The following is a 23,435-nucleotide window of genomic DNA, read 5'->3' as shown; positions in this document are numbered from 1 at the left end:
AATAATAGAATTAATAACATTATTTATTGCTTAGCTACAAAATTTGTCAGTTGTTAAAACCAATTTTATCTAGTAGTGAAATTTTTTTGACTTCACAAATTTTTTATTTTCTTAAATATCATGTAAACTAACATGGACACACAAATAAATAAAATTAATAGGACTAGAAAGAAAAGAAGTATATGGAGACCATCTAGTTTAATTCCAATTCATTGTTTTTGGAGGCAAAAAAGCATTTAATATTAGTATGTAGGAATTTATAGAATATTATATGTTTCGAAGCAATCCACGAATTTGTTTAAATAATATGGTTCAAAGGCGTCGGACCAGGGAAGATTAACATTCCAGAAGAAATTCAAATTATAAGTGGCCCGGACTTTAATGCAATTCCTACTTTTTGACTTGGATTACTCCAATCAAGACATTTTAAGCGGGAGACGGATTCTGATTTTTGACTATATCTTGAATTCTAAAAAACAATTTATTGAAAAAATTTATGTATAAATTATAGGAACCACATATTATAAGTATTAAATAACATTCTAATCCTTCTAGTTTTCTAGTTTTCTATTTATCAAAAATTCCTTAAAAATGATGTTTGCGGGATACATAGCGTTGTGCATGGGATACATTAAGTTTGATACATTCCACATAGCGGGATATATAGCGTTGTGCACGGGATACATTAGGTTTGATACATTCCACATAGCGGGATACATAGCGTTGTGCACGGGATACATGCGGGATACATAGCATTGTGCACGGGATACATAGCGTTTGATGCATTCCACATAGCGGGATACATAGCGTTGTGCACGGGATACATAGGTAAAATAAGGGATTTCTGAAATTTTTGAAATAAGTAGGGATAAATGGATATTAAGGTAAGTAAAGGAGTGTAGTTAAGTAATTTGTCCAAAAATTATATTATATAGTTGTTCATTTAATTAATAATCAGAAAGTATATTTTTTATATTATATATTATTGTATGATATACATAATTAAAATAGACATTGGGAGGGGGGGGAGGGGGTGCATGCTAACTAATTAAAAACATAACCCCACACTAGTTCCAGTTATTGGTGGGGGTGGTTGCAGCCAAGTAATTGAACTGAAAGGTATAGGCAATCAGATAATTAATCATCCTTAGCAACTCTAATTATTTAATTTATTACATAGCTAACATGTACCATCTTCCTTCTTTTATACTTCTTCATCAACATATTGTACATTTTAATTTCTACTCCTGTATACAACATAAACAATATGTATATATTGATAATATAAAAATTATTTATGATATCAGAGTCAACTCCTATTGTGTATATGAAGCATATTATAGGAAGGTAGTTTAGTCTTGGTAGCATTAGTATTGTACATAAGTTCTCACATTATGTGTTTAGGGCTGGAATGGTCTATTTATATAGTCTTAAAAATAAATCTTCGTGCATGAACTAGATTTTGAGGTTGAATTAGGTCTATTAAGTCATTTCTTAATCAAATACACGTCCATTTCATATGTATATGTTGTCCAACTCATGAATTAAGATATCTTGATTATACATAAAATATCTACATTGTATATATACGTACGTAATTTGATGATAATGGGTAGACATTATAGTTTTCTTGTTTGACCATCCTTTAGCCCAAAAGCATATAATGTAACTTTGATTGAAGGGAATATCTTTAATTTTTAGTTGGCAATTCCATTCATGATTGTACTTAATTTGCCGGTTTGATATTTCTTGTTTTTACTTAAACGATGAATTTTGCCTTTACTTTCAACATAAATTTGGTGGAAATTTTTGGTCCCAAAATGATGGGAACCAATAAATTAAACGGTGACTTTGAAGAATTATTTCGCACTTCATTTTTGTCAAACGAAATGTCATTTTCATAGTTTTTAATTAGCATCATATAAGGTAGCATAATTCAGCACCGTGTATTACTTATATTTTAGTTGCATCATGTTTGACTTTGATGCCAGCTACGACTCAGTTTGCTTTTCCATTTCACGTACTGAAAAAAATATCTTATTATATAAAACTTTTCTTTGTTTTTTCATTTTAATTTTATGTAGAGATAATGTTTGCATTAGTTACACGATACTTCAGTATATACTACCAAGTCAAATACAATATCGAATTTTTAATACATGTTAACATCGTTAAAGCGAGCATAAAATAATGACAAGGTTAAACTACATAATTAGTCACACTCTACTAGCGTACCATATATACTAATTGAATTGCTGTTTTAACATTGGGCCTTTCTATCATTAGTTGGGTCCAAAATGACAACATCAGAAGAAGCTCATGGGCGGCCCAATAGATGTTGGCAATTTGTATTTCTCGAGCTTGTTAGCATCTCTCATTAACTTCCTACCTTACTAGAATATTTTTGTAGAAATAGCATTTACTGATCACTTTTCGGTGATATCTTTGAAAAAATAATCACTATAATAAAATTTAGTATTCCACATGTGAAACTTCAAGACGTTAATATTAAATTTGAAACTTCAAAACAAAAGGTTGTTTTTCAGTTACAAGGACTGAAAAGTGGTTGTTTATGAAAAAATTCCACATTATAAACACATGTTTTTATTAGACACATTATATTCCAAGGTTGTTATGTTCAATTGACTTTTCCAAATCCTTTGCCTTTTTTTTTCTTTTTTTTTGTGTGGCACATAGTAATTAAGGAAATATGTACAATTTTTGACAGAATAATGAAGACTGTTGTGTGTAAATATGGGGTTCAATTCTTTTGTGACCAAGTCTTGTATGTGAATATGAGGTTTAATTTAGATGATCAAGTCTTTTTCTAATTAACTTAATTTCTATTGGTCTTGAAATTAGAGTTTAGAAAATGGACTTACATGGTGTCAACCCTTAATGTGAAGTGAATCTTTTGAATTATAAAAAACTATCCATTCCCTAAAAGAAGTTTCTTACTTTTATTTTATCTTTAGGCAAAATTTTAGACTATCTAAGTTTATTCACATCTTAAGAGTATCAAATACGTTAGAAATAATCACATGGAGGGCACAATAAGGGTAAGGCTCTAATTCTCAACGATAAAATAGATATGACAAAGACAATCCCTAATGTTTTAGTTTGTCAATTTTATTATTTATTTTTTTGTAATTTCAAATATTTATTGATAAAAAAATATGGAGATATTCGATTTGTCAATGGGTATTTCTCAACGGACTTTTGTTTTTTTGCGGTGAAAATGACAAAGACAATCCCTAATGTTTGAGTTTGTAAAAAAAATAATTGTAATTGTAAATATGTATTGATAAAAGGAACATGGACATATTTGATTTATCACTTCGGTGTCTTAAAATATTCTGATAAGATTGTATAATAGTTGGAGAATTTTGATAGTTTTCACATTTTGTGTGGTTTTCATTTTATGAGTACGATTTTAAAAAATATTAATTACATATCTAAACAAAACTTTTATTTCAAATCGATTTGCCTTGAATTGTTTTCACTTTTTTGAGAAGTTCAACTTTGGTCCAACCAAGTTTTGATCATAAAATTCTAAAAAGTTTTGCTTTATTTTTTCGGAAAATCCAAAAATAACAAAAACTTGTTTTCACTTGTTTTTACTTCAAACTACTCACAAAAGATCCAAAAACAACTCTAGCAAATTTATTTCATAATCATACACAACTTATTTTTCACTTCGAATACAAAACTATTTTTTTCTATGTTTCATAATAAAACATGATCAAACGCCTAGTAAAATCATGTTGAATCAGGAGACACATAAACTGAAAGAAAGGGAGTTAATTTTTTGTTTTATAATAATTTTCTCATTTCTGTACATGAGTAGTTGCTTTAGCATAATATGGTATAGAGTCCGAATCAAAAGTGTGTGTTGTTTGCAGTATCGTGATGACCCTTTTTGCCAAATATGATTCCACTGTTGTTGTAGAATTACTGACACTTTTTTTTTTTTTTGACTGGGCATGCAAGAATCATATCATATCTCCTATTGCAATGAAAAAGAAAAAATCCACTTTGTAACTCTTAACATCCATTACAATAGTTGGAAATCTCAAGGGATTAAATTTGGATCACGCATTGCAAGGCGTATTCAGGTGTGACACTCTCAATAAAATTTTCTTCATACTCAAGACTCGAACTCAAAACTTATGGTTATGGATAAAGCAGTTCAACTACTGCACCACAACCCATGTTGGTGTTACATGTACGAGTTCTTTTAAAGCCAGGTCTAAGCTAAAAAGATGAAAAAAGGAATATTTGCTTCGTGCTATAAATTCAGACTAATTTGAGTAAAAAGTTTATTACAACTTGTTTTAAATTGCACCTTCTCTTTAATTTCATGCTTCCTCGAAATTCGAACCATTACTATTAAAGCAGTGAAAAGATTTTAAAATATATATATATATATATATATATATAGCACTAACATTAATACTATTCCCGTTGTATATCTGCATATTTTGCTTTATGCATGCATGTTGTGTATCTGCATCTTAGAGAGATGAATGAATACTCCCTTTTCAAAAGACGAGTAACATTATTATTATTTTAGAAATAAAATAGTAGTACTGGTAGGTAAGAGAAAAAATGTAGATGTGAAAAGCAAATGAATTGTCTCTATTTTGAGCATTTGTTATGTTGTAAGTAGCTGGATGGCAGTAACTTTATCGTACTCAGCGCAATGAAAACTAAAGACGACAATGTCTGTTGTTTAGGGAGTAATTTATATGGTACAAAACAGTATAAGAATTTTTTGACCTATAACAACAATAAAATATTTGATGTTCTAAACCTTGACTTTGTCTTTATGGGGTAAACTAGTTGTTTCTGATAAACCTTCGAATTATAACAAAAATTAAAAACAAAAAATAGTAAGATACAAAACAAATATAGCAACCCCAATTTAGAGTGTTTTTGCTTCGCCAACAACTCTCTCATCTCCCTAGGTGCTCATGTTACTTATCAAAACAATATGAAAATGATGATATAAGGTAGAAATTATCTGTGATTGCTATCGTATGCTTTCATCTTCATGATATATAACTTAATAATATTATTACCAAAAAGGAAAAAAGACAAGGAGGCTAGCCCTCTGTCTATCCCATATTATGAAGTGCAACAACACTCAACACTCAATATGTACCTATTAATTTCTATTCTAATTTTTAAACTTCATATCATTTTGCCAAAGATTATGTCCTCACTCAACTGGATTTGTGTCATGTCTTGTTTAATGTATATATCACCTCCACTCATTTCTTTACGGACTATTTCTACCCCTCTTGACTCGTACTATAGTTAAACCGTTCACACCTCCTCTTTACATTCCTGAATCATCTCACTCTCGCTTCTCTTTTCTTTTTTTGTCTCCATCTTCTAAATGTGTGTTTGTGACTGTCCAACACTTACTCCATTAAATAATGTTGGTCTACCTATCATTTTGTAGAACTTACAATTAGGCATTGGAGAAAAATTTAATTAATTTATATGTAGATCTACTCCCTTTGTTTGCTTTTAGTTGTCCACTCTTGACTTTGAATGTCTTTTAAGAAATAATGATTAACATGAATATTTATCACCATATCCATATCAATTGATGTATAGTATTAGGTCTAGAAAATTGATTTGAAAATAAGTAATTAATATTGAGGGTAATTAATCGTCTTTTCTTTATATGTTAAAAGCGGGTTCGGCTCATCTCCATTTCTCTTCTCTTTATGTTTCCCACGTTTTTGCTTAGATTAGAGACACGTGACATAGGTTAAATTTAATGGTTAAGATTTAAGTAATCAAAAAAATAATCTAACCATGATTTAGATAGTAAATACATTAGTATATATTTGATTCCAAAAATTATTGTACCCCACAATCTTAACAACATATTATTTTGTTAAATACTTAGTAGGAAAATAAAAGGTACTATATTTATAAATAAAATAATTTATTGCTAAGATTGTGAGATTATAATAATTTTTTGAAACTAAATATATAATGTATTTATTATCTAAATCATGGTTAGAGACTTTTTTTTTTAGTTAATTAAATCTTAACCTCTATATCTAATTTATGTCATGTGTCTCTAATCTAAATAACAACTTGATAAAAATGAATAGATTATAAATAGAGAGGAGCCCAATACATTAAAAATGATAAATAAAAGTAAAATTTATTTTTAAAATAATGAACAAATAAAAGTAAACGGAAAATATTTACTCCCTTCGTACACTTTTAGTTGTCATTTTGTGTTTTTCAAAAGTACTATTCAAAATTAAATTAGATTACATTAATTTGATACTTTGAACAAAAAATTTAGATAAAACTTGATAACTAAAAGTAGACGAATAGAGTAATATCTTTCAACTGAGTAAAGAAAGAAAGAGGAAGATGACCGTTTGAATATAAGAAGACATTGGAAAAGACATTATATAAGCATGACAATGCGTAACACCTTTATATATATATAATTGGGCTAATGGCAAAGAGAAAAAAAGGGATCTAAAGGAAAGAAAAGAAAGACTACCTTTTTTCCTTCCCAAAAATCCTAAATTTGTTTTTTTTAGCAGCATAGATCTCATCTCTTTGCTTCTTCAATATAAGCTAATTAGGACCACATAACACTACGTTTTTTAATTTATTTCTGTCTTCGACACCCATGCCCATTCATATGCTTTAATTAACAATCCTACACATGCTCCATCTTTTCATCTTCTTTATTAGTGTGCAATTCGTCATGTTTCGGAAAATAGTTTATTATAACTGATTTTTCAACTCATTTTTCGTTTTTGAATCAGTGTTTAAGTATATTTAAGTATGAACATTATTTCCAAATAATATAATATTATCAGCACGACTCCACCATCTTCAACTTCAAATCCATAAATTTCCAAAAAAAAAAAAAAGTGAAAAATATTTGGCTATTTAAAATGATAGATGAATGAGTAATTAATATGTTGGTGGAGTGCTAGAAGTCTACTCACATTCTTGAAATGACAACAGCGTTTGCAGTACGTAATTCAGTCTTTTATCCGGAAAAAAACATTATTATTAATTAGTCAATTAATTGAGAAAAACATATACTAAAATATTGGAATGGAATTTCGATGTTCATTCAGTCAATTACATGTATCTATTTATTTGAGAATCCTATGACAATGTTCTTCCTCATTGAATTATTTCAGCATCCTATGACAATCTTCAATATTTAATTTGATTGACAATACTCTCTATTTTAATTCATTTAAAAAAGACTGATTTTTTTTCCTATTTAGCAACTCTTTAATTTCAATTTTTCACATTACATATGTTTAAATTCACAAAATTAAAGGATATTTTTAATATATTTAACATATCTTTAATTTAAAGTACAAAATTCAAGTAAAAAAAACTATTTTTAAATTTCATATCAGGTCAGAATAGATCAAACAACTTGAAACGGGAGTACTATTGTTATTGCTGTAGCCTTTCTTTTAGCATTAATTATGGGTTAGTACGTACATAACTCTCTCAGCTCATTCTTTAACTTTTAGCCACATTGGCTGAATTCAGAACATGCATGTGTGAGGGGAAAAAAAAAGAGTCAAAATGTGCATTGTGCTGAGTAATTATACCACTAATTTGGTTGTATTTAATTATAGTTCTCGCACAACTTTTAATTTTAAAAAAATAAATTTATTCACTTCCATGAAGGGTAAATGTGGGACATTTTTTAACGGTAGGGGTATATATGATTTATTTTTATAACGATAGGGGTGTATATCAACAACTTTTGTAACTATAGAGGTATATATAAGTCACTTTTATAACGAGTATATATTAGCTCTAAATGACAAAATTGAAAGATATATTTGACTCATTTTCCATTTTTACCTATATAGAAATGAACCCTTCATCCCTTATTAATGAGATTAGCAATTTCATTAATTCCCATGCAAGTATATATGATACACATTTTTAGTGGGAAAGAAACTTATATATCTCCTTAATTTTTCATATGATTATTTTTTTAATACTTTAACCCTTTTTAGTGAATTTTCTAATTCTGTCACTTTGTAGATGCCAAAGATTTTGCAAATCGGCTGATTTAATATATCCTGGTTGTTATTTTAAAACGTCATATATTCTTGTCCACATTACGCAATTAAACGCTAATCTTTTTGGGTTAAGCGGATGTAAATTAAATTATAAGTTTTTTATAATTAGAAACAGTAGCTGTTACATTTTTTTTTGTGGAATATTCGTGCAAATTTTTATGGCTCAACTAAAGGCTTTTCTATTTAATTTTGTTGAGCATAAAGGGTAATAAAAGTTTTCTCTTGGATTTTTGGTGATGCGATATACCAATATAGGGCTCAATCATATAGTTTTGAGCTCATACTTGATTAAGAAAATATTCAAAATTTTCTTGTGGAATTTCATAAGCCAGAAATTATTTTATTCTTCGCTTGCAATCCTGTTTCGTACCCTTCTTTTCTTGTGTGTTGAGAGTTTGTCAAAAACAATTTTTCTATCTATAAAAATAGCTAATCTTGAGATGGGAGTGAAGTGACTAATGTGGATGTGGAAAGATTGAGAAAAATATGAATAGTATTTTTTTATAGAGAGATCTAAAGATGCAACGTATATTTTTCCCATTTTCACGATGAGACAGTAGGTGAGATTAGAAATATTGATTTAGTATTAGTTTTATTTATAATGAGAAAAAATTGGAGTCTTAATTTGTCAAAGGAAAAACTTGGTAATTTTGAAATCTAAAATTGACATATTCAATTTGTCTTTTCTTTTAAGATGAAATTATAAGATAATAATATTGTATTACGCTATTTAAATTGTACTTACATGTGCCTTGAACAAAAAATGTAATTAGAATTTACAAAGAAAGAAAGATTTTCCTCATAGAGCTTATCATCTAGGAAGGTAATTAGGTAAACTACATTTGTAATTAATTGTTTGATCCTTGCATAGAAGTTAGTATGACGTACGAAGAGTTGTTTTCTCAAAAATGTCTTTCAGTAGTAATGACTTTTTTCTGAGAAATATTTTAGATGCTTGATTATCGAGTGAAAAAACAAAAGAAAAATTATCAATTAAACAATTTTCTTAATTAAAACTTGTGAGTATTATAGGTTGATAATATATATAATGCCGATATATTTGCTAAAAATTGAAATAGTTATGAAAGAAAATAATTTTGTTTATTTTCCCTTTCGAGGGAAAATGCTTTTTAGAAATTAAATTATGACAATCAATGACTTAATTTTTGAAACGTACATTTCAATACTTATCAGGTAAATAACGTCTTAAATTCACATTGTTAAATGTTAACTATGTTAAGATCTAAGAACCAATTTTTAGTGCGGTACTTATACCCGTTTGACCATAAATTATGGATTTTTTTTTAAATGGTAAATATTTATTTGATCGTAAAATTTATTTTGTTTTTGAGAGATATTGAAAATCAAATCTTTAAATTTCAAATTCTACTTCAAACATGTTTTAGGCCAATATATAATTGGTTTTTATTTAGATCTTATGCCAAAAATTGTATATTTTATATATAAAATTATGACCCAACTAATCCGTATATCAATATCACTTTGAAGATATTATAATACACAGACCCCTTACCGCTTCGTGGGAAGCGGGATGAGTGACATTCCATGAATTTTTAGTTTTTGGGTTAAAAATGCTCGTCGATCCAATTGGTGGTATAACATTGAAAAATTATATTAAAGAACAACTAGTTATTGTTGTTGTTATATATTATCTATTTATTTGCAATGATAAATCTTCATTAATAAACGTAATTGACGAATTGTAGTAATTAGTAATTTTGGTATTAACAGATTTTATTAACATTTTATTTTATGATCTTGGATAATTTATTATGTAGCTTTTTATTAATAATTATAATTTTGTACTCTTTCCATTTCATATTAATTGAAACACCTCAACAATTCAATTAATATGAAATGGAGGGAGTATCAAACTTATTACTATGTATGATTATTATTTGTGATAATGATATCGTAAGTGAAAGTTCCGGATAACTTTTGAGATTAATAAGTATGTTTTTTGTTTGATATGATTGAATATTTTTAGATTTTAAGAGTACAAGTCATATTTTTAAATAAAAAAAATAAAAATGAAATAAGTATGTTTTAAAAAGTCATGGACAAAAACAAGTTGACACATTAATTCAAACTTCATAAACATATAATTTTTTTAAAATATTTGAAAATTTAAGATCAAACACTACATAGTAACTATATCATGGAGTTTTATTATAAATATATCAGGTGAAAAATTAAAATTAAGAACTTGACAAAAGAACGAAATTATTTGAAACAAACTAAAAAGAGAATAAAAGACAAATAAATTGAATCAAAAATAACAGAGATACAACGTTTTGAGTGAATGTGCGCCATTTGGCTAGCGCGGCAAAGACTCCCACCCAAAAGAACTTTGAAACACAAACACGTTAAAGAATAGAGATATTATTATTATATATATATATATATATATATGACTGTGAAAAAGATGTAGAGATTTTTTGGAAAAAAAAAGGACAGGCGTGAAAGCTCCCTCATATAAAATCCCTCCTCTGCTTACTTCTTTGGTTGCCCTCCTCTACTCTACTCTACTCTCTTCTCCTTTTGGCACTTCCTATTCTCCCTCTCTCTCTCTTTCCTTTTTTTTTTTTTCTGTCCTTTAGAGAGAGAAAAAACCCATAAGCCAAGCAACAGATATGTTACTGGGTCCAAGATTGAGTTTTGGCTTACCTTAAAGATAATGAGTAGAGCCTTCATTGTCTTCTTCCCTCTAGAAGAAGGAGAAGATGGTTTTCACTTTAGATTCCCAGCTCCAAAATCCTATTTCTGCTCTTCTTGATGGCCTTTACTGTGAGGAAGATCGATTCTTGGATGATGATTTAGGTGAATGGTCTAGTTTAGATGTGGGAAATGAAAAATGGGTTGAAAATGTTAAAAAGACTCTGCCTTTATTAGAATGTGACATGTTTTGGGAACATGATGAGCTTGCCACACTTTTATCAAAGGAAAAAGAGTTTCATTTGGGTTTTGAATCTTTAATCTCAGATGGGTCTTTAATGGGGGTTAGAAAAGAGGCTTTGGATTGGATGTTGAGGGTCATTGGTTACTATGGTTTTACTGCTACCACTGCTGTTTTAGCTGTGAGCTATTTTGATAGGTTTGTGTCTGGATTGTGCTTTCAGAAAGATAAGCCTTGGATGAGTCAGCTTGCTGCTGTTGCCTGTCTTTCCATTGCTGCTAAAGTGGAGGAGACCCAAGTTCCCCTTTTGTTAGACCTACAAGTATGTTTCTTGAAATGTGCAATGCTGGTGTTTGTATAAATGTCTGAGTGTCAGTTTTTATGTGTTCATTTAGGGAGTCTGTTGTATCTAATGCTGATTCTGTTTTTATTGTTTTAGGTTGTTGATTCTAAATTTGTGTTTGAGGCAAAGACTATACAGAGAATGGAACTCTTGGTGCTTTCTACTCTTAAGTGGAAAATGAATCTGGTGACACCGTTATCTTTCATTGATCATATAATGAGGAGATTTGGATTCATGACCAACCTGCATTTGGATTTTCTTAAGAAGTGTGAACGCCTCATTCTTGATATTATCACTGGTGAGAAATCTACCTGCTTTTGATTTTGATTGTTTCATTGATGAAATAGAAATCTTTTGTTCTACAATTAGTACTAGTGGTTGATCATCAAACTATTCGAATCAAATGCAGATTCTAGGCTCTTGCATTATCCTCCATCTGTTATTGCAACTGCATCAATGTTTTATGTGATCAATGAGATTGAGCCTAACAATGCTATGGAATACCAGAATCAGCTCATGAGTGTTCTTAAAGTCAGAAAGGTCTGTTGTCTTTCACATTTGAATTTTAACATCTAAATTTGATTAGCATTGAGTCTATTGTAACATTAAAGTTCTTGATCAATAAACAGGACAGCTTTGAGGAATGCAATGATCTTATTCTTGAGCTAATGGGCACTTCATGTTACAAGCTCTGCCAAAGTCTCAAGCGCAAACATCATTCGGTACCTGGTAGTCCAAGTGGTGTTATTGATGCATATTTTAGTAGCGAGAGCTCGAATGAATCATGGTCAGTAGCATCTTCGATTTCATCCTCACCTGAGCCTCAGTATAAGAGAAACAAAACTCAAGATCAGCGAATGACACTAGCTCCACTGGGTAGTAATCTTCACTGAACGATATCTTGTTCTCTAGATTATCTAGTATTTCGGCAATGGTTACTCTCTTTTTTGGTATGTTCTCTTAAAAATGCAATTGCACAATGCTCTGATGCTCCATTTAAGTTTTACTGGACTTAATTTGTCCGATGATCTAGACTATGTGAACATCAACTCCACCCCCCTCCTTCATTGGATATGGGATTGGTGGAGTTTTCCCTTGAGTTGAATCAATGCTGCTGAATTATGTTGAATACAATCATTATCATCGATGAATTATGATTCCAAGATATCAATTATTATGTTTCCTTTGTATGTCAAAGATGAATGTTGTGAAAAGCCATACCTTGATCCTGATTCTTGGATGTGGGATCATAGATAGAGATGTATGCCCCCATGTTTATCTGTTTTTTCAAGAAATGGATTATATGTTCTTTGAAAGATTTTCAAAGTAAGACAGGTTGGCATTAGACTATATGCTACTGAAGTAGTAGTATATTAAATTAGAATGTGGAGAGATGTCTCGAGGGCAGGAATAGATTGTCGGCCAGTGGGATTTCAGTAGTTGTTGCATAGACTTTTCTCCTAAACTTAGACCTTATTTTGAAAAACAATGAACCATTCATACACTTTTGTTTACTTATTAGCTAATCCAAAAGTACTAGTAGGTGATGCACCATTGAATTTACTGTCCCTAATTCATACTTGCCCCTGGTTTTATAGCAATCCTTGTCTACTTACTATGTGTCTTGTCAATATAGTCCACTTCTAGGCACATAATTGGTAGGAGAAAGTGAAACTACTTGATGCTGTATGCTTGAATACGTAAGCCCGATATGCATAACACAATGTCATCATTAAGATGATCTAATGATGATTTCAAGTGTTAATAATTGAGTTCTAAACGTAAATGTTTATACATATTTAATAAAACTTCTTAATACCAAAACAATATTTGAGCAAAAGTTACTAGATTCGGCTGAATTTGTACCTGAACTTCTAGCTCCGCCCTTGAGAAGACAAGACAGATAAAAATGATTGTTGTGACTACTAAACGGATTCTTAGCTGCCATATATCGTACTAGTATATATGATAACATTTTGATGTACAATAATGGATGCAGAACTTACAACTTTCTTAAGCAGTAGAAAGTGACCAATCTTTGGGTCCTGAGTGTGTTTGAAAGTCGTTATGTAATGATACTCTTAATTAGGGACCACCCAATTATTTTAGAATAACAACACTATAATATAACGTTAAAAAACTTGCTAGTTTGACCACAACTCTAGGAGTAAACTCCGCTGGCAAATTATACATCTCCTAGATAATAGAGTTTCTTTTCTTTTTTCATCTTTCCTTTTCTTTGTCTCTGTTCTACTCTGCAATATTTACTAGAGTATTGTGCATTATTCCTTCACACACACAACAAAAAAAAAAAACAAGTTTGGGTTTTGAATATTTTCCTAAATACTGGTGTGAGGCAAAGACAAATACAATATTGGTCCAGTTTTATTTTTTTTGGTTTTCCATTCCGTGTCTAATACCTACGTTGGAGTCCGACTAAATCCGAATTCGTGCTAAGAAGTTTTGCATTACTCCCTAACCAACGCGACACGGTACGGACTCACCCAAAACCCAATACCACTGGTTGGTAATATTGGTCCAATTTGGTACCTACCATATATCATATATTGGCAAAACAGATGAGAATCTTGATACCCTAATAAAGAGGATATTAAAATCACCAACAAATTATAGGTGTTTGTATCTGTATGCAATTCTTGGATATTAAAGGTTAGGCAACTTTGTGGCACTTTATTTTGTAGGCTACTAACATTGAAGACTAAGAAGAATTATTATCATTTAAATCAACTTTTTGTCTTTGAATCACTTTAAGCTAACCTTCTATTTTAAGACTAGACTAGATGATTTTTTTAGAAAAAACATAAGACAATTGGAAACAGATTATGAAAAAGGCAAAACTACAGTATTCATCATGTGATAGATCAAACAAAAGGGGAAATTGTAGATGGGGGACAGCTAAGGTTGAACTTGTTTCTTATATAAATTTTTTAAAAAGAAATGATTCAATTTTTTCAGTACTTATTTGTTCTATTAATTAATGCTCTGATGAAATAGGTTGAGGACCAAACATGAGGAGCTGTCTTTTTTAACATTTGTGTAGATAGTACTATATAAGACCTTGCAGAAAACAAGATCAAACATAGCTGATAGACTTGTTATTACGTTGTAGATATGAACAAACAAAGACGATTAATTGTGCCGTAGCACAAATGTCATACGTAATTAATTACTTGAGGCCCTGGGCCCTGCATATACCTGCTCCTCTCTCTTTCCACAAAATTTCTACATTTTGCTTATGATTTCAGAGTGTGCAAATGTGTCTCATCATATGAGGACCGTAAAATCGACTAGTTAGATAAATATACATTGACATTGTAAAAATGAAACCAATTTGTAAAGACCGAAGTAATGATAATAATTGATGATATACATAGAGAAAGACAAGCGGTTAATGTTGCATTCTAGCGTTATTTTGATTTCCCAAATGGTATGTGTCTCCGAGTTTGGAGCGTTACAAACTTATAATTGTATGTCCAAGCTGCAAGTACAAGAGGTGAAGAAAAAAAAAGTAAATAATGTATATTTTGTCGTTCAAGATGGCCGTTACATTCGATTATAGTAGATAGGTGAGTCGAATTGCCCAGCTAAAACACAGGAACTGGCTGAGATCGACCTAGATATTACATGCGTGTTGTTGCAGATATGTCATGACATGTTTATTATTGAAGTTTGACTCGATCTTAGTGCGTCTTAGTGAGATTTCGATCCACATTAAATTTTCATTGTGGTGTAGCATGACATTGTTGAAAAATAAATGATTAGCAGCTTCCGTTAGATTTATGTTTCAACTTTACATTTATGTATTATTGCATTGAATTTAATAAAAAAACATTGGTGGTCAATAACTACACTTTATTCTTGTTCCTAAGATATTAGGTCAATTAAGACAATTGAAGTAACAATATGTGGCTGTATGGGCCTTCTTTGGTTAAGGCTGTTTAAGGGCTCAGGTAGTAAGTTCTTCCATTATAAAATTTAAAAAATCAAACTTATCAATGATTAATGTCATTTGATACATCATGAAGTTTCATTACATTATTGATTATTCTCAAATTTATTCCCAAAACCACAACCATTATTTGCGCGTCTAGCATTTTAAGTAATATTACTTAGCCCGAAAAATATTCCGCCATGAAATAGAGATTAAATGGAACAGAATTGATGTAGCAGTTGAGTTGTGAAAACGCATTGTTAATTTCTTTTATATTTTTAGATTTATGGAAGAATATGTTACTGCTTAACTTCGGAAGAGTGTAATCTTAGATCAAAATATGTATGAATTGCTTAAACAAGAATTACTGAACATCAAATAACCCGTTTAGATATTCACCGTGAAGAATTACGATATTCTCTTTCGGATAAGCCTTAAAAGGAGAATGAAGTCGTGAATGTTGATGAGTGTTTAATTATCATATTGAATTTACCCTATAGTCTACATTGGGAATATCCAGTGACTTTAATTTTTCAACCATATACATAAAGTCATAAATTATGAAATTCAATCATACACGGATAGGCAAAAATCATGGAATTCAATACTATAGTTTACAATAATGAAATGTTGCATCAGAATATACGTATAGTCATAGCTTCTATTAAAATCAACGCGTTTGGGGGTTTAAAGAAGAGGATTTTCTTGAGCTGGATGCTGCTTTGAATTTATGCCTGCAATTATGATTTAACCAAGTAAATTAAGTTTTGTTTTGGTGAGAAAAAAATGAAATTAAAAGAGGAGGTGAAAAGGCCATAATGTTCTTGCCTTGCCAGTGATATTATGTGATAACCAATCAAGACCTTCATAAAGTCCCTGTCCAGATGTTGCACAAGCACTCTGAATGTACCTAAAAAAAAACACGGAGAAAAATGAGATCTCTTGCCCTCTTACAATTTGAATAGAACAAAGTTTTTCAGATCTTTTAACACACTCCTCTATTGAGTGTGTATATCGATTAACACACTTATTATTATACTTGTATTATCCATTGAGTATACACCAAATACGAACTAATTACTATTACGGCTAGGCAGGTGACACTACAACAAAAACAACTTTTAGCGTCAATAAATATTGACATTAATAAAGAGTACTAAAGTCTTTACTGACATTATTTAAGTGTCATTAAAACCAATGTCGCTAAAGGCTTTAGGGACATATACAAAGAGTGCTAATTGCCACGGCAATTAATTACCGCTAATGATCATATTTGTTGTAGTGTTATTTTAGTCTGCTGACAAAAAATATTAAAATTCCTACAAAAATTGTACTACCTATTAGCATAATTTCACTTGTAACACCTTATTTTCATAAAACTAATTTCACTTCATCATGGGGAATTACATATAATAATAATAATACTATTAATAACATATTAGATAATCTGCAAAAATTCTTTTGCGGTGTGATATAATATTAAGTTTGTGGTTTACCAGCGTCGTTGTCGGAGTGAATGCAAGCCAAGTTTATCGGTGATATCTGCAACATTCATAGCATTTGGAAGGTCTTGTTTATTCGCGAATACAAGAATTGTAGCGCCTCGTAATTCTTCCTACATAACACATGAATTTGTACAAAGTTACGAGAATTTATGAATTATCCATCATCGATGTGACAATTAATATGGGACGGAGAGTATTTTACCTCATTAAGCATGCGATGTAGCTCATCTCTGGCTTCTGAAATTCGATCTCGATCATTACTGTCTACAACAAATATTAGACCATGTGTGTTCTGAAAATAGTGCCTCCATAGAGGCCGGATCTGTACAATTAATTACATTAATATAATCATCATCAACCTAGTAACTAACTTTCATTCTAATAATATATATATATATATATTGTTAAATTAGGTCTTAGGCCTACCTCACACCCCAAAAGCTAGCTCAAAGGGAGGAGGATTGTCCAAGCCTTATAAGGAGTCCACCCATCTCATTAACCACCGATGTGGCCCAGTGCTTAGTATCTGGTGCATGGGCAATTTTTTATTTTGGGGGCTCCAACATCGGGTAAGACGGGCTCTGCTCTGATACCATGTTAGATTAGGTCTTAAGCCTAACTCACACCCCAAAAGCTAGCTCAAAGGGAGAAGGATTGCCCAAGCCTTATAAGGAGTCCACCCATCTCATTAACCACCGATGTGGGACTTTTGTCATTCTTTAACATATATATATATGTGAGAATTAATTTATTAAATACCTTATCTTGTCCACCCACATCCCATACTGTGAAGCTGGAATTCTTGTACTCCACTGTCTCCACGTTAAATCCTGGTTTCAATTAATGTATATATTAAAAATAATAATCAAATATTCGAGAAAATATTATGTAAGTTTTTTCTTTGCAATTGAACCTATATAGAATTCGTAGTAATTAAACGTATATAGCAAAAATACCAATAGTAGGTATGGTAGTGACAATTTCCCCGAGTTTTAACTTGTACAAGATGGTTGTTTTGCCAGCCGCATCGAGTCCTACCATTAATATTCTCATCTCTTTCTTTGCAAATAACATTTTTACAAACTTGGAAATTGACATACCCATTGCTCTACAATGAACTACTACTTGTTCAAAGACAACTTAGTTTATCACACTTCCCTACAAGCCTATAGTTTTTGTATACAAATAATGAATCGCATTTTTTTCGGATCTTAAAGGGGAAAAAAGAAGAAGAAGAGAATATGATTCTGATAATGCTTGAGGAGAATAAAGTATGCAAATTATTCTTATTTCACTTTTTGGCTAAGAAAGCATCTGTCTTTTAACAATATACTCTCAATCCGTTAGTGATAATTCGTACGTGTACTAAAAGCAGGTTCCCTTTTTAAATTTGCAAATACAAACAAATCACATATTACTTGTATGAGAAGTAAAGAATCGTTGGCAATGCAATAAATCGAACTTTATCTTTTATAAAAGAGTGAGAATAATACAGGTTAGAAGTTTGAGTCACGTAAAAAATCAAGAAAATAGGACAAGATTATATAAACTTAGAAGTCCGATTTCATCCTTGTATATTTTCTTGTCTCGTTTACTCTCTTAATTAATTTGACTTAACATAACAGAAACACTAGTAATTATGATTAACAATATATCTCTAAAATGAGTCAAATATTTATACAAGAGTAGTGAATAATATTAATAGATATCATGATGAATATTTTCTGAAGACTAAAGTATGGACCCATCGAACGTGTAGGTTAGACGATAGAGTCACATGAAGAAGTTTTCGCATTTAGAAATAAACAAGTAGGTATTAGAAAAATTAGACAAGAGATATATATATTATGGAGTTATTTCCGTGAAATAGCTCTTTTGGCGGACTCAAGGGTGGATGCAACAGAGGCAGCAGCATTAGCTAATACACCACCGCTAGTGTTTGATTGAATTTGTGGCTGATGAATTACTTCTACAGGTCTTTGTTCTTGCCCTTGTCCAACTGATGATTCGTAATTCACACTTTCCATTTGGTTTGGTGCCTTCACATCCTGTGTACCCTGTAATGTCAATATCTTTTTAAGTAAATACTAACAAAATATGATACACAAATTTCCATTTTTTTGACGGGCAAGACAAAAAAAGAAAAGAGTGATTTGGATCTACAAATCATACCTTATTGGTTGATGAATTCATATTGCAGAATTCTTGTTCAACAATAACGATAGCTACTATTCCAAATTGTAAATCTGGATTTCTTAAAGGGGAAAGACTTTTATGTGAGTGATTGGTCCTAATTTTAAGGCCGTCTATTGTGCGAACTGGTGGTTACCTAGAGATTGGTCGTTTCAGTTGGTTCTAATTTTATGTTTTGTTATTTCCTCAAAAATCAAAATCCTATGCCAATTACCATATAGATAGAGATGGCATACATAATTACATATTTAATACACACTACATGCAAGTCTGATTATATTTTGTTGACCAATTATGTAAATAATTTGTGAAGACAAGATGTAACAAAATTTGAACCAAGAAACTCTTATGTGGTATTCTTTCAATTGTGCATCAATTAAAAGTTTATATACATTACAAATTTGACATAGTAGTTAGTATTTAATTCCACATACATTCACCATGGTGAAATTCCTGATAGTGCTAGTAATAATAAAACAAATAAGCTAAAGTCACTGGATAAGAAATGAAAATTGATACGCAAAAAGACGACTGAAACTTAAGTATCCATTAAACCACAGTAATCATCATGACTTGCACTACAGTGCAGTGACTACAAAGCAACCAGTACAGTTGCCAATACTTGCTATAGAACAATAATAACATAGGGCAATGTTGTACACAAAAGACAATCAGACAAACCAGATAGGCTTTTATATTCACTACTTCTATACTGAAGGAATTCCTCAAACGGTATTGCTTAGAAATGAAGTATGCTCAGACAACATATATCTAGAGTAACAAAGACGGTAGCAGGAATTATTCCCCAATCATTTATCCAAGAGACAAGGTTGATCAATATGTCACAAGAGATCCACTGCAATGGACATCAGAAGCATCAGAAATCCTTTGCCTTGGAGACAATGTGTTGCTGGCAGCAAGGTCAACATCAACATTGACAATGTTTTTCCTCTTTTGAGTGTCTACCCTCAGCCTTTCTTCTGCCTCTTCAGATATGCAACTCAATGTCTCTACTTGCTGGTGTTGCTCAGATACCATGGCTTCAGTATCTACAAGTGATGCATCATCATCCATAGCATACAGAATCCTCTTCACTGCATCAACCACCTGTAAGATATAAGATAAAAACGAAATTGAATATGCTGCTATAAAAAATCTGCATAACTTTACTGATTAGAGAATAGAAAGAGTAGTACAGGTAGGTTTTCAATCTCTGGACATTGACACAGGATTTCAATGTCCCTCAACTTTGAAAAGTAGAAGTCCCTTTCCTTTTCAAGACTATCCACTGATAACTTCAACTCCGTAATCTGCATTGAATTTAGTAATAAGTCTTCAGTGGTTCAAACAAAACCATACCTGATCAATTAGTATTACCTGTTGTTCATGTGCAGTACGTTCTGTTTCAGAATAGGTTGACGATCCTCCACTTGAAGAAGGCCTCGAGATCTTACCAGATTGATTTGTGCTGCTTACATGAAGTACTTCATTTCTTCTAGAGTTATGGGAGACATGCTTTGAAGCAGTTGAGGCGTTTTTGGTAGCATTTTGTGAAGGAGCAGATCTTTTGTTCACTTCTTTGGCACCCTTGCACCCTTCCCTTCTTTCAAGAGGATTGTAACTGTCATTGATATAAAGAAAAGAAACAACAGTTCTCCATTAGGTAAGTTTCTTATGTCAATTTAGTACTCCTAGTTGAGAACAAAGGTATAACCCTCACTTGAGCACATGCTACATTACAACTTCAAAACAGTAAAACAAGGAATCCTTAATGCAAGTTAACTTGCACATAAACAATTTCTGAGAGTATAAGATTGAGCTAATAGTCCATACATTGCAGGCAGAACCATAAATATGAAAGGTCATACAGTAATTCTACACAAGTAGCATCACAAGGCTACCTTGCAATTCATACAATAAATCAACAAACTATGAACTATTTTTCAGACCAAGAACTAGTTGGAGGGTTGGGTTCTATAATTCCTCTATATTTATTCTGCCTTATTTAAGTATATTTCATTCAAAACCCTTGCCCATTCAACACTATATTCGAGTGGTGGTGTAACACATGCTGAAGAGAGCACATCCAGCCACGTTCATTTTCATAAAGATCCATTATAACACTTAACTATTTTTGACTTTTTTGTCGTTGTTGTTAACATACCGCAACCTTTCTCTATATGGACTTGGGAGTACTCACCATGCTCTGCAAGCATTGGTGGAGAGTAAGAATTGTCTAGAAACAATGATGATGGACGTGGTTGGTGATAGAAGAATAAAAGAGCTTCTGGCCAGTATATTCTTATCTTAACAGTTTAGAATTCCAGAGTTCATAATTATTTTTTCCAGTTTGCAACTCAGAAAAGGAGTACGAGCTTGATAGGATCTGTGGTGGGCTTAAAAAGTAGCCATACATATATGTTCTATCATTGTAGAATAGGGGTGTCAACCCTGATCCATTAAAAATCCTAATTCCGTGAATACTAACTGGTTGAACTCAAAAGTTACAATCGATGTAGCCTATATCCACCAATTCAAAAGATTGGGTCAATTTGGATAACGATACAACTAACAAAATTAAAACATCAGAAACCTTTATTAAAAAAAAGAGAAAAAATGAAAACAAGAGTGGAAACATAGCCCTAATGCAGGTGAAAGGATCCTATGTTGCTCATATCCTCACAAATGTTGCCGCACCAATGTCAGATACTCCAAAAATGCATAGCATATCATTTGGAGGATCCGACACATAGAGCTATTTTTCAAGAGACCGAACAACATACAAAGCTTCAGTACAGTTATTTAACAACTCGATTGCATAGCTGCAAACTAGGAAATTTAAAAAACAGAACAAATCAAGACAAACAAGTGAAGTTTGAGTTCTGCAAGGGGCAAGCTGGGATAGGATCTGCAACACAAATTCATTTTGACCCAAGCAAATGTGGCAATTAAGTTCATAACCTTTTCATAAACTCAACCAAATTTTACTCAACAAATATGACCCATTTTACCTATTCAATACATCTAGGTAATATATTCAACTCTCTTTGCTGAACATTTTCTTTATTTATCTCTACGTTGGTGAACAATTTCTGTGCCCTAATTTCCAGTTATCACCTTTTCCATTATAACAGTAATTCCATGCCTCAGCACAAACATACACAGACCATAAGTAAGGTTGTTGAAAAGAATTAAATTAAAAAATTGCAACAGAGAAACGTAGGTTGAAAAGGTTACCTGTGAAGATTGCCTCCATTAACAGAATCGCAGTATCTCTTCAACCATTGCATAAACTCCAGGTTGTCAAGAGGTCTTCCTTTCACCAATTTGCTAACCTCAATGTGCTAATACCACAAACACAGAATTTAACATCAATTGACTTGAAAAAAACCAGCAATTTGTACAGCCACGTAGATCAAATCCAAATATTTAAACGCATGTCACTCAGTAAACATAGAAAATAATTTTCAAAAGAGATTAACAAGGATAAAACTAATTTTTTTTTAAAAAAAACAGAACTTCAAAATTGATTAACCTTGGTAATCTTGAGTTTAGTGAATATATCCTGAAGAACCTTATAGTTCTGGATCATCTCATACTCATTCTTCGCATCGAAATTGACCTTGTGCATAGGGACTAGCCCTGGGTGAGCGGCATCCATTAGCTGGCAATGAACCGCACCAGTACACGCCTGTGCGCGGATCAAAAGCGCATCAATTTGAAAGATGCACTAATGAATTAGAAATTTAACTGATATTGCAGAGTAGGTAAAAGAGAGATTCAATACCTCTTCGACTTTGGAAAGATTTAGATGAAGTGTGGAATTGATCCAAGCCAGGATTTCCGATCTACCGACGAAGTATGCCCCATCCATCATTCCAATGTGTGCCGCCATTTCTCCTTCACCTTTCTCCTCGTCGGAAAAGATCTCTAGAAGGCTCCGTAGAGAGAGAAACAGAGTTTGAAATGAGGGTTTGAGCGGGATTTCTTGCCCCAGCTATAGGTTTTCAAATTGAAAAGGGTCGGTGATCAGTGGATTCGGATCGTAGGCCCAATGGGTCAATTCATATAGGCCCAATTTGATGAGAGGACACAACAACACGTTCCTTACTGTTTAACCCTCTGGAAACAAAGAGTTCTTTTTCTAAGATCCTCTTTATCTTCTTACAAAATTAATTGGTAAATAAGGTAAACCAAATAAAATTAGTAAAAAATATTGGGGTGAGTATTTTTCAATAAATAATAAGTAATTTTAGCAATACTTTTTATATTTATTATCATTTTAGCAATACATAATAATATTATGATAAATTTGTTATATATTAAAAGTGAATTATGTTATGTTTTCAAAATATATTATGTTTGTTTGGTAAAAAAAAAGTGATACAATGTATTTATAAGTGTGTGATAAATG

The 23,435-nt window shown here is 31.5% G+C and overlaps 4 protein-coding genes across 4 annotated transcripts; 1 reads left to right on the top strand and 3 right to left on the bottom strand.

Moving 5' to 3' along the window:
* Positions 1–10,637: 10,637 nt before the first annotated feature.
* LOC125848712 (cyclin-D3-2) lies at positions 10,638–12,540 on the top strand. Its single transcript, XM_049528638.1, has 4 exons — positions 10,638–11,350; positions 11,468–11,669; positions 11,781–11,911; positions 12,001–12,540. Exons 1-4 carry the CDS (start codon positions 10,856–10,858, stop codon positions 12,262–12,264), a joined length of 1,092 nt encoding a protein of 363 aa, XP_049384595.1. The 5' UTR covers positions 10,638–10,855; the 3' UTR covers positions 12,265–12,540.
* Positions 12,541–15,848: 3,308 nt separating this feature from the next.
* LOC125849201 (ADP-ribosylation factor 2-B-like) lies at positions 15,849–18,019 on the bottom strand. Its single transcript, XM_049529235.1, has 6 exons — positions 17,785–18,019; positions 17,588–17,658; positions 17,031–17,150; positions 16,820–16,938; positions 16,152–16,233; positions 15,849–16,057 (listed from the first exon to the last, which is right to left on the bottom strand). The coding sequence occupies exons 1-6, from the start codon at positions 17,930–17,932 to the stop codon at positions 16,052–16,054; spliced, it is 546 nt and encodes a 181-aa protein (XP_049385192.1). The 5' UTR covers positions 17,933–18,019; the 3' UTR covers positions 15,849–16,051.
* Positions 18,020–18,613: 594 nt separating this feature from the next.
* On the bottom strand, positions 18,614–19,021 carry LOC125847459 (uncharacterized). The gene is made up of 2 exons (XM_049527076.1): positions 19,001–19,021; positions 18,614–18,885 (listed from the first exon to the last, which is right to left on the bottom strand). The coding sequence occupies exons 1-2, from the start codon at positions 19,019–19,021 to the stop codon at positions 18,682–18,684; spliced, it is 225 nt and encodes a 74-aa protein (XP_049383033.1). The 3' UTR covers positions 18,614–18,681.
* A 567-nt stretch (positions 19,022–19,588) lies between these two features.
* LOC125847873 (microtubule-associated protein RP/EB family member 1C) lies at positions 19,589–22,986 on the bottom strand. The gene is made up of 6 exons (XM_049527588.1): positions 22,809–22,986; positions 22,557–22,712; positions 22,259–22,365; positions 20,399–20,642; positions 20,218–20,331; positions 19,589–20,128 (listed from the first exon to the last, which is right to left on the bottom strand). The coding sequence occupies exons 1-6, from the start codon at positions 22,914–22,916 to the stop codon at positions 19,856–19,858; spliced, it is 1,002 nt and encodes a 333-aa protein (XP_049383545.1). The 5' UTR covers positions 22,917–22,986; the 3' UTR covers positions 19,589–19,855.
* Positions 22,987–23,435: the final 449 nt, after the last annotated feature.

The sequence above is a fragment of the Solanum stenotomum genome, chromosome 12, assembly GCF_019186545.1.
Source record: "Solanum stenotomum isolate F172 chromosome 12, ASM1918654v1, whole genome shotgun sequence".
NCBI lineage: Eukaryota > Viridiplantae > Streptophyta > Magnoliopsida > Solanales > Solanaceae > Solanum > Solanum stenotomum.
This window is presented reverse-complemented; position numbering and strand designations above follow the sequence as displayed.

Bases quoted from the DNA above. Each gene is read 5' to 3' on its own strand.
- LOC125848712 (XM_049528638.1), top strand. From the start codon at position 10,856: ATGGTTTTCACTTTAGATTCCCAGCTCCAAAATCCTATTTCTGCTCTT. The intron at 11,351-11,467 runs GTATGTTTCTTG...TTATTGTTTTAG, and splicing joins CCCTTTTGTTAGACCTACAA to GTTGTTGATTCTAAATTTGT. The intron at 11,912-12,000 runs GTCTGTTGTCTT...ATCAATAAACAG, and splicing joins GTGTTCTTAAAGTCAGAAAG to GACAGCTTTGAGGAATGCAA.
- LOC125849201 (XM_049529235.1), bottom strand. From the start codon at position 17,932: ATGGGTATGTCAATTTCCAAGTTTGTAAAAATGTTATTTGCAAAGAAA. The intron at 17,151-17,587 runs GTATTTAATAAA...TTAATTGTACAG, and splicing joins ATGTGGGTGGACAAGATAAG to ATCCGGCCTCTATGGAGGCA. The intron at 16,939-17,030 runs GTAAAATACTCT...TGTGTTATGTAG, and splicing joins TACATCGCATGCTTAATGAG to GAAGAATTACGAGGCGCTAC.
- LOC125847459 (XM_049527076.1), bottom strand. From the start codon at position 19,021: ATGAATTCATCAACCAATAAG. The intron at 18,886-19,000 runs GTATGATTTGTA...TTGACATTACAG, and splicing joins TGAATTCATCAACCAATAAG to GGTACACAGGATGTGAAGGC.
- LOC125847873 (XM_049527588.1), bottom strand. From the start codon at position 22,916: ATGGCGGCACACATTGGAATGATGGATGGGGCATACTTCGTCGGTAGA. The intron at 20,643-22,258 runs GTAACCTTTTCA...TATCAATGACAG, and splicing joins AATGGAGGCAATCTTCACAG to TTACAATCCTCTTGAAAGAA. The intron at 20,332-20,398 runs GTAATACTAATT...AATTCAATGCAG, and splicing joins GTACTGCACATGAACAACAG to ATTACGGAGTTGAAGTTATC.